The sequence below is a fragment of the Hippoglossus hippoglossus genome, chromosome 15, assembly GCF_009819705.1.
Source record: "Hippoglossus hippoglossus isolate fHipHip1 chromosome 15, fHipHip1.pri, whole genome shotgun sequence".
Lineage (NCBI taxonomy): Eukaryota > Metazoa > Chordata > Actinopteri > Pleuronectiformes > Pleuronectidae > Hippoglossus > Hippoglossus hippoglossus.
In genome coordinates this window covers 789,566-800,318 of record NC_047165.1, presented here as the reverse complement: position 1 = coordinate 800,318, position 10,753 = coordinate 789,566, and the positions used below count along the sequence as shown (strand labels likewise).

The 10,753-nt window shown below is 49.8% G+C and overlaps 1 protein-coding gene across 1 annotated transcript in view; it reads right to left on the bottom strand.

The window, feature by feature from the left end:
• The window catches only part of LOC117775573 (ninein-like protein), a 29,222-nt gene that overhangs the window by 8,666 nt on the left and 9,803 nt on the right, over positions 1–10,753 (bottom strand). Inside the window, 17 exon segments of the mRNA XM_034608876.1 lie at positions 475–616; positions 1,271–1,408; positions 1,797–1,933; positions 2,208–2,288; positions 2,507–2,622; positions 2,722–2,790; positions 3,211–3,352; positions 4,119–4,205; positions 4,567–4,677; positions 4,802–4,976; positions 9,213–9,353; positions 9,730–9,749; positions 9,751–9,867; positions 9,953–9,988; positions 9,990–10,007; positions 10,009–10,074; positions 10,076–10,132. Coding sequence (XP_034464767.1) covers positions 475–616; positions 1,271–1,408; positions 1,797–1,933; positions 2,208–2,288; positions 2,507–2,622; positions 2,722–2,790; positions 3,211–3,352; positions 4,119–4,205; positions 4,567–4,677; positions 4,802–4,976; positions 9,213–9,353; positions 9,730–9,749; positions 9,751–9,867; positions 9,953–9,988; positions 9,990–10,007; positions 10,009–10,074; positions 10,076–10,132 — 1,653 coding nt within the window.

Sequence of the window (10,753 nt, the reverse complement as noted above, 5' to 3'; positions counted from 1 at the left end):
GAGCTGAGCCTGCAGCTGGACGAAGGTGTTGGACAGGCGGCTGCAGTTGTCTGCTACCAGCTCCCGGTCCTGCAGGATGCTGTCGGACGCAGCCTGGACGTTTCCCAGCTCCTCTTTCAGCTGAGTCACCTGACCCAGGAGCTGCTCCTCTCTGGTCCTCGCCTGCTGAAGCTCCTCCTCCACCGAGCACTTCTCCGCCGCCAGACGTTTACTTACAACCTCATGAGACTCCAGAAAGGCGATGCTCTCCTCCAGCTGAGCGCAGGCCTCCTCCAGCCTGGCCTCCAGCTCAGAGCACCGCCCACCAGAGGCATCAACATCGTCCTCTAACTGACCACAGCGCTCTCCGAACTCCTTCAATCTGGCCTCTGATTGGCCGATCCGCAGGTCTGCGTTCTGTACGGCTTCTTGTAAACAGAGCACTTGCTCCCTCAGCTGACGGACCGCCTCCTCGTGCTCCTCCTTCATGTATTTCTTCTCCTCCTCAAGCCGCTTCTCCCAGAATGCTCTCTGCTCCTGCAGCCTCTGGCGCTCCCTGTGGAGCTGGTGGAGGAGGCGGCGCTGACCCTCGGCGTGCTGCAGCTTCATCTGACAGAGCTGCTGCTCAGACTCCTCCCTGCTCAGACGACGTTAAGACGCCAGGTTGTTTGATTTTATTGGTCGTCGCAGATGATGATGATTTCTTAATTCATGACTTTAAGAAAGATCCATTAATATTCTGATATTAAACCATGAATCAAACAACTGTAAATATACGAAACAGTAGTTATTCTGGATTGTAAAAATCTTCTCGGAGATAATTATTAATTGAGAAGATTTTATTAAGCAGTTTTCTGGCTCCAGTGGAGGAACTGATCAGATTATACTTTATAATCAGATTTAACACTAATCAGTTATCATCATCAACATCAACGTCTGGAGTGAAAAGGTTGATTCAAACTTTAATTGATGAATTTATTCTCAGAATAATTGAGTTTTTCTTGTAAATTTAAACTTTAATCTTCTTTTCTCAAAATATTCACTTCCTCCCCTCAAAGATTGTTTTTTTTTAACATATTTTAGATTTTGTCCCAAACCAGCTCCTGAAATATAAAACATCTGTTCAGTGCAGCTGCTGTAGAAACGTGAACATTAGTAAGAGGCAGGAACCTGCAGCAACGTGTGAAAGTTCATTTACTGTGAACTCATCTCCGTACTTGTCTGTATCATCACCAGCAACATTGACTGAGCTTCACTCTGACACACATTTGTCCAATGCTCCTGAACGCACCTCACCACCATCACTTCCTGGTCCAGCTTCAGCTTCAGCTCCGCCTCCAGCTCGTCCTTCTCTGCACTCAGCCTCTGGACCAGATGACCAATCTCTCTGGCGAAGTTCTGCTCCAGCTCCGCACGCTCCCGCTGCACCCTGGGAAAAAAGACAAAACTCTTCATAAGAATTTCACTTCAGGAGTCGAAAACAATTGCAACGTTAACCTAAACGTCTTTCTTCTAAAGTCGCTGAGAACTTGAGAACTTGACTTCTGAGTTGTTGACGTTAGAAACTTAAAAAAATGTTAATATGTCAAATGTCCTCATGTGACCTGGATTAATGAGAAAAGTTATTGATCTGCAGTGACTCTGAAAACAAGTCAGATAAAAGTTTTACTGAAAACTGCTCAAAGTGTCATTAAAATAGAAACAGCTTCTCTTTAGTATCAGTGTTGTGCTGAGGAGCACCTGAACGCAACGCTGCAGTCACAGAGGAGGAAAAGAACGTTTTTCATTGTGATGAATCTGCAGTTGTTCTTCGTCACCTTCGCTCCTGCTCGCTGCTCCACCCTCCTCCTCCTCCTCCTCCGTGTGGAGTCTGCAGTTTGTCCACAGCCTCCTTCAGCTGCTTCACCTGTGCCTCCGCCTGAGCCTTGTGCTCCTCCAGCTCACTGATCTCAAGCTGACGTGCGAGAACATATTTTTGAAGGATTTCTTTATCGTCCACATGGGGCGGTTTTCACAGACAGCAGATAATAAGAATATAAAAGACAAAATAACAACGTAAAAGAATAAAATAAATAGACAAAAAATTGCAGTGTCTATCTTTGATATTCTTTGAACTCAAAATATGAAAGTGGAGCTGGAAGCCACATAGATTAAATATATACTGAATAACAACAGGCTGACGTGTGTGTTTTATATCATTTATCATATTTAATAAAAACATTTTTTACCTTGAAGGCCTGAGAGATGTCTTTACGCTCGACCTCCATACTCTGTCTCATCAGCTCCAGACTTCGCTCATAGTAATTCACCTGAAGGTTTTAATTATAACATGAATTCAAATTCTCATTAATTTATCAGTGTTAATGTGTGTTACATTTCAAATCTATTTAAATATTATTACATATGTACAGATGGTGTTTGTTCAATGATCTATGATAACAAAGTGAAATTTATCAAGAAATAAATATTGTGATTATGTCTTTATGGCATTGTGTTGATTGTGTTGATTTTGTTGATGTTGTGTTACCTGTGTGTCGAGCTGGATGTGCAACTGCTGCAGCTCCTGGTTGTGTTTCTGTTTCAGCTGCTCCAGAGCCAGTTCAGTCTGGATACTGATGACGGGACCAGAGACGCTGTCCAGACCTGGGGGGGGGGGCAGTACACTGCTTTACACTGCTGTACTGTGTGTGTGTGTGTGTGTGTGTGTGTGTGTGTGTGTGTGTGTGTGTGTGTGTTTCTCACCGCTCTTATCATCCAGCTGCATTTTCTTCTTCACCAGAGGGGACGAGTGACGCTTCATGTCCGAGTCGTCTGCACAAACACAAACACACAAACACCGTCGACTGTGACACAACAAGTTAACACAACACAGGTCAAAGGTCACGAGTGGGAGAGGGACAGAGACTCACTGCGAGACATGATGAGACTGAACCACAACGATGACACACAGAAACCTGACACAAAGAATGTAAATGTGTGTGTGTGGTGGGCGTGTCCATGTTCGAGCTGAACGGCTCCGACCGGCTCCACAGGAACTGGAATCTAGTTTATTGAGTTACATGGGCTTTTATTTTGAAACATCTGCTCATCGTCTTATTTTGAAATCTGTTTCCTGCAGGTTGAAGATTTACTCAAGCTGCAGCTAATTAAAGAAATATAGCACAGATGATTTAATACTTGAGCGGAGTGTGTGTCTGTGTGTGTGGGTGGGTGTGTGTGTGTGTGTGTTACCAGAGTCGGACTCGGCGCTGACAGAGTGTTGTTCAGTCCAGCTCAATGCAGCATCATCGTCTCTTCTGGACTTCCTGTTGCTCCTCTGACTCTTCAGCAGCTCCAGCTCTGAGCTCAGCTCATCATTCCTGTCCCGCAGCTCCTGAATGCATCACACACACATGCACACACACACACACACACACACACACACCACACACACACACACACACACACACACACACACACACACACACACACACACACACACACACACACACACACACACACACACACATGCACACACACACACACACACACACACACACACACACACACATGACTACAAACCCTCTGCCTCCCTGGAAACCAGTGTTGTCGTTGTTTCAGCAGCCGCAGTTTAAAGTGTGAGATAACTTGATCCAGGATTAACTGATCACGTCCTGTTAGTCTGACTCTGAAGGTCAAAGTTCAAGTTTGAACAGGAAGACGTGTCATCGTGTAGAGAAGCTGGACAGATGTGACGAGGATTTAAAAAACAGAAAGGCTGCTGAAATAATGAATGTTTTAGAGAAGAGGAGAAGAATGGCGATGAAGAAGAAGAGCTCAGGTTCTCACCTGGATTCTCTGGTGAACCCACACGATGCGTTCAGGTGCACAAACACAGACACGTTAAAACTGTGATTCACGTCACACATGAAGGAAGTTCACTGAGATTCTTTCAAAATAAAACTTCATCGACTCAGTTTGATCATACGAATGTTTCCCTTCTGATTTCATTAAATGTGTGACCTTTATTTATTGGGCACATTAAAAACGTCTGCACAGATTCACTGAACGAACGCCAAAGAGACATTACCCACAATCCTCCATGAAAACAGGTGGAAACAAACGGCCGGAGGTTCAGTGAAGGTCACTCGCTCTCTTACCCTGAACTGCAGCTCGTACTCTTTGACGACTTCACGGAAACGCTCCTCATGACTCGGACCTGCGCCCGCCGGGTCCAAACCACCAAACTGTCAAACAAGACATGTCATTGGTTCACAGCAGCTGTCAATCAATCAGCAAAAGGCTTCGTTGGAAGTGAAAAATAAAAAGTCAAGAACAAGAATGGAACGAAGTCACAGAGGAAACTTTCATCAAAGATTCATCAGCTACAAGGAGACGAGTCACCTTACACCACTGTGTGTGTGTGTGTGTGTGTGTGTGTGTGTGTGTGTGTGTGTGTGTGTGTGTGTGTGTGTGAGAGAGAGAGAGACTGGTTCTAACTGGTTTACACAGTGAGGTGTTTTACATAAACCTGTGGATTTAACTGATACATGGGACAGTGCAGGGTACTGTGCACCGGTTGTCAGAAGTTGTGTTGTGTTGTGTTACCTTGTCGTGCAGCAGCTGCTTCATGTCTCTCTGCAGTTTGTTCACAGAGTTTTCAGCTTCAGTCAGTTTCATCTTCACGACACTGAGTTCATCCTCCAGACGACTGTTCTCCTGAACAACCACAACACAACATGAAACATCAACACAACATGAAACATCAACACATGAAACATCAACACAACATATTATCTGAATATATAAAGTACTGGGCTGACCCAGTCTGAACCATGTTCACCTGCGCGGTGCTGCACAACTCCTCCTGCAGCTGCGTCTCCTGCACTCTGAGCAGCTGCAGCTCCCCCTGCAGGACACTGCGCTCACGCTCCACCTGCTGCAGCAGAGCCTCGCTCTCCTGCTCCGACTGCGTGCGCAGAGCCACCAGCCTATCACGGAAGTCCAGCTCCAGGTCCCTGCCAATCAGAGAGGAGCTCGTCAACACACGTCATCATTAATTTGATCAAAGAGGAAGTGAAATGCAGCTACGACCTCACGTTGTGTTGATCACGTTTACAAGTATAGAGTCTGGTCGTATAGGGTCCGGTCGTATAGAGTCCGGTCGTATAGAGTCCGGTCGTATAGGGTCCGGTCGTATAGAGTCCGGTCGTATAGAGTCCGGTCATATAGGGTCCGGTCGTATAGAGTCCGGTCGTATAGAGTCTGGTCGTATAGGGTCCGGTCGTATAGGGTCCGGTCGTATAGAGTCCGGTCGTAGAGAGTCCGGTCGTATAGGGTCCGGTCGTATAGAGTCCGGTCGTATAGAGTCCGGTCGTATAGAGTCCGGTCGTTATAGAGTCCGGTCGTATAGAGTCCGGTCTTATAGGGTCCGGTCGTATAGAGTCCGGTCGTATAGGGTCCGGTCGTATAGGGTCCGGTCGTATTGGGTCCGGTCGTATTGGGTCCCGGTCGTATGGGTCCGGTCGTATAGGGTCCCGGTCGTATAGGGTCCGGTCGTATAGAGTCCGGTCGTATAGGGTCCGGTCGTATAGGGTCCGGTCGTATAGGGTCCGGTCGTATAGAGTCCGGTCGTAGAGAGTCCGGTCGTATAGGGTCCGGTCGTATAGAGTCCGGTCGTATAGGGTCCCGGTCGTATAGGGTTCCGGTCGTATAGGGTCCGGTCGTATAGAGTCCGGTCGTAGAGAGTCCGGTCGTATAGAGTCCGGTCGTATAGAGTCAGGTCGTATAGAGTCCGGTCGTAGAGAGTCAGGTCGTATAGGGTCAGGTCGTATAGAGTCAGGTCGTAGAGAGTCAGGTCGTATAGGGTCAGGTCGTATAGAGTCCGGTCGTATTGGGTCCGGTCGTATAGAGTCCGGTCGTAGAGAGTCAGGTCGTATAGGGTCAGGTCGTATAGAGTCCGGTCGTATAGGGTCAGGTCGTATAGAGTCCGGTCGTAGAGAGTCAGGTCGTATAGGGTCCGGTCGTATAGAGTCCGGTCGTATAGGGTCAGGTCGTATAGGGTCCGGTCGTATAGGGTCAGGTCGTATAGGGTCAGGTCGTATAGAGTCCGGTCGTATAGGGTCCGGTCGTATAGGGTCCGGTCGTATAGAGTCCGGTCGTATAGAGTCCGGTCGTATAGAGTCCGGTCGTATAGAGTCCGGTCGTATAGGGTCTGGTCGTATAGGGTCTGGTCGTATAGGGTCCGGTCGTATAGAGTCCGGTCGTATAGAGTCTGGTCGTATAGGGTCCGGTCGTATAGAGTCCGGTCGTATAGAGTCTGGTCGTATAGGGTCCGGTCGTATAGGGTCCGGTCGTATAGGGTCTGGTCGGTATAGGGTCCGGTCGTATAGGGTCCGGTCGTATAGAGTCCGGTCGTATAGGGTCCGGTCGTATAGGGTCCGTTCGTATAGGGTCCCGGTCGTATAGATTCCGGTCGTAGACGAGTCCGGTCGTATAGGGTCCGGTCGTATAGAGGTCCGGTCGTATAGGGTCCGGTCGTATAGGGTCCGGTCGTATAGGGTCCGGTCGTATAGAGTCCGGTCGTAGAGAGTCCGGTCGTATAGGTCCGGTCGTATAGAGTCCGGTCGTATAGGGTCCGGTTGTATAGGGTCCGGTCGTATAGGGTCCGGTCGTATAGAGTCCGGTCGTATAGAGTCCGGTCGTATAGAGTCAGGTCGTATAGAGTCCGGTCGTAGAGAGTCAGGTCGTATAGGGTCAGGTCGTATAGAGTCAGGTCGTAGAGAGTCAGGTCGTATAGGGTCAGGTCGTATAGAGTCCGGTCGTAATAGGGTCAGGTCGTATAGAGTCCGGTCGTAGAGAGTCAGGTCGTATAGGGTCAGGTCGTATAGAGTCCGGTCGTATAGGGTCAGGTCGTATAGAGTCCGGTCGTAGAGAGTCAGGTCGTATAGGGTCCGGTCGTATAGAGTCCGGTCGTATAGGGTCAGGTCGTATAGGGTCCGGTCGTATAGAGTCCGGTCGTATAGGGTCAGGTCGTATAGGGTCAGGTCGTATAGGGTCAGGTCGTATAGAGTCCGGTCGTATAGGGTCCGGTCGTATAGGGTCCGGTCGTATAGAGGTCCGGTCGTATAGAGTCCCGGTCGTATAGAGTCCGGTCGTATAGAGTCCGGTCGTATAGGGTCTGGTCGTATAGGGTCTGGTCGTATAGGGTCCGGTCGTATAGAGTCCGGTCGTATAGGGTCCGGTCGTATAGAGTCCGGTCGTATAGAGTCTGGTCGTATAGGGTCCGGTCGTATAGGGTCGGTCGTATAGGGTCTGGTCGTATAGGGTCCGGTCGTAGAGAGTCCGGTCGTATAGGGTCCTGGTCGTATAGAGTCTGGTCGTATAAGGGTCTGGTCGTATAGAGTCTGGTCGTATAGAGTCTGGTCGTATAGGGTCTGGTCGTATAGAGTCAGGTCGTATAGAGTCCGGTCGTATAGAGTCCGGTCGTATAGGGTCAGGTCGTATAGAGTCCGGTCGTATAGGGTCTGGTCGTATAGGGTCCGGTCGTAGAGAGTCCGGTCGTATAGGGTCTGGTCGTATAGAGTCTGGTCGTATAGGGTCTGGTCGTATAGAGTCTGGTCGTATAGAGTCTGGTCGTATAGGGTCTGGTCGTATAGAGTCAGGTCGTATAGAGTCCGGTCGTATAGAGTCTGGTCGTATAGGGTCCGGTCGTATAGAGTCAGGTCGTATAGAGTCCGGTCGTATAGAGTCTGGTCGTATAGAGTCCGGTCGTATAGGGTCCGGTCGTATAGGGTCCGGTCGTATAGAGTCCGGTCGTATAGGGTCTGGTCGTATAGAGTCCGGTCGTATAGAGTCTGGTCGTATAGAGTCCGGTCGTATAGGGTCCGGTCGTATAGGGTCCGGTCGTATAGGGTCCGGTCGTATAGAGTCTGGTCGTATAGAGTCAGGTCGTATAGAGTCCGGTCGTATAGAGTCTGGTCGTATAGGGTCTGGTCGTATAGAGTCCGGTCGTATAGAGTCCGGTCGTATAGGGTCCGGTCGTATAGAGTCCGGTCGTATAGAGTCCGGTCGTATAGAGTCTGGTCGTATAGGGTCTGGTCGTATAGAGTCAGGTCGTATAGAGTCTGGTCGTATAGAGTCTGGTCGTATAGAGTCTGGTCGTATAGAGTCAGGTCGTATAGAGTCCGGTCGTATAGAGTCCGGTCGTATAGGGTCCGGTCGTATAGAGTCCGGTCGTATAGAGTCCGGTCGTATAGAGTCTGGTCGTATAGGGTCTGGTCGTATAGAGTCCGGTCGTATAGGGTCTGGTCGTATAGAGTCCGGTCGTATAGAGTCAGGTCGTATAGAGTCAGGTCGTATAGAGTCCGGTCGTATAGGGTCCGGTCGTATAGAGTCAGGTCGTATAGAGTCTGGTCGTATAGAGTCCGGTCGTATAGGGTCTGGTCGTATAGGGTCTGGTCGTATAGGGTCCGGTCGTATAGAGTCCGGTCGTATAGAGTCTGGTCGTATAGGGTCTGGTCGTATAGGGTCCGGTCGTATAGAGTCAGGTCGTATAGAGTCTGGTCGTATAGAGTCCGGTCGTATAGAGTCTGGTCGTATAGGGTCTGGTCGTATAGAGTCTGGTCGTATAGGGTTCCGGTCGTATAGAGTCAGGTCGTATAGAGTCTGGTCGTATAGAGTCTGGTCGTATAGAGTCCGGTCGTATAGAGTCTGGTCGTATAGGGTCTGTCGTATAGAGTCTGGTCGTATAGGGTCCGGTCGTATAGAGTCCGGTCGTATAGGGTCTGGTCGTATAGGGTCTGGTCGTATAGGGTCCGGTCGTATAGAGTCCGGTCGTATAGGGTCCGGTCGTATAGAGTCCGGTCGTATAGGGTCCGGTCGTATAGAGTCTGGTCGTATAGGGTCCGGTCGTATAGAGTCTGGTCGTATAGAGTCTGGTCGTATAGGGTCCGGTCGTATAGAGTCTGGTCGTATAGAGTCAGGTCGTATAGAGTCTGGTCGTTTATAGAGTCTGGTCGTATAGGGTCCGGTCGTATAGAGTCTGGTCGTATAGGGTCTGGTCGTATAGAGTCTGGTCGTACTAGGGTCCGGGCTCGTATAGAGTCCGGTCCGTATAGGGTCTGGTCGTATAGGGTCTTGGTCGTATAGGGTCCGGTCGTATAGAGTCCCGGTCGTATAAGGGTCCGGTCGTTTTATAGAGTCCGGTCGTATAGGGTCCGGTCCGTATAGAGGTCTGGTCGTATAGAGGTCACCTGATCCTGCTCTGGTTCAGCGACTCCATGCTGGTGTGGCGCTCGTCCACCTCCCTCACCAGCTTCAGGTTCCTCTGATCGGCCAGATCCAGGTCCACTCTCACCTTGTCCCGCTCCCTGCAGGCCTGCTCCGCCATCACCCTACACACACACACACACACACACACACACACACACACACACACACACACACACACACACACACACACACACACACACACACACACACACACACACACACACACACACACACACACACACACACACACACACACACCTGGTTTCAGAACCCTGGATTCTCTACCTGTAAACATCTGATCCAGGTTTCTGAACCATGTCATAGAACTGAGGTCACATGATCACTGTTCTCATCACATACAGGTACAGCAATAACCAAGTGTTTGATGTAAACATCATGAATATAATGAAGAAACAGTCTCTGTGTTTCCGGTTCACCTGTCAGTACCTAAAGAACCTCAGTGGTTTAATGTGTGAAGCCTGAGTTCGGAAAACCTACTGCAGGTGCTGGATCTCACTTCTTGTAGGAGATGAGCGCCGCCTGCTGGATGCCGTTCCCGCTGACCAGCAGCTCGTTGTCCAGGGCCAGAGTCAGGTCGGCCAGACTGAGACGCTCCTCCAGAGGGAAGTCCAGAGTCTGAGGAGATGACAGAAAAAGGTTATCTGGTTCGATCAGTCTGAGTCCTGGTCCTGGTCCTGGTCCTGGTCCTGGTCTCACTCACCTGCAGGATGTCTTGGCTGTTCCTGATGCCCTCCTCCGGTCCAGAGGACGATGACCCCGCTCGGGGCTGGTGCATCCTGAGCCGTCGTCCAGCCGGCTGAGGACTCTCTGACCCACGGTGGCTGGTCAGCAGGGAGGGCGAGGTGGAGCGAGCCGAGCGCTCCTCTAACAGCGTGTGAGACTACATGAGGGTCAGAGGTCAGAGGTCAGGAGGTCCAGAACACACTCAGAGTTCACTCAGCTCTGACAAGCAGATCTGTGATGGTGGAACCTTTAATCTGGATCAGCCTGATTTCACTCAGCGTCATGAGCTCAAACATCCAGAGCAACATCAGAAACTCTTATTTCTGAATCATCTTCACCTGAGTGTAGCAGAACGTCCGCTGTCTGTCCTCCTCCTGTCTGTCCTCACCCACGTTAACAAACCACATCCTGACATCAAACCTGTGGTACAGTACATGACAGCTGCCTGTCTGTCTGCTAACCTGCAGCAGCCCGTGTCCTGGGGACTCAGCTGCCTGTCTGTCTGCTAACCTGCAGTCCACCGTGTCCTGGGGACTCAGCTGCCTCCTGATTGAGCTTTGCTAATAGGTTGAGAGGTGATGCTGCATTCAGGAGCTCCACAGAAAAAGAGAGATTCAAATCTCAGTTTGAAATGAACAGCAGGTGAGTCTTTTAACTTTACTCTTTGGCATCAAACACAGTGTGTGAGTGATGACTCACAGAGTGTGTGAGTGATGTGAGGTTCCCACCAGGAGAACATCCTCGTCTGTTCCTGTGTATTGATCTCTACCGAAGGGAA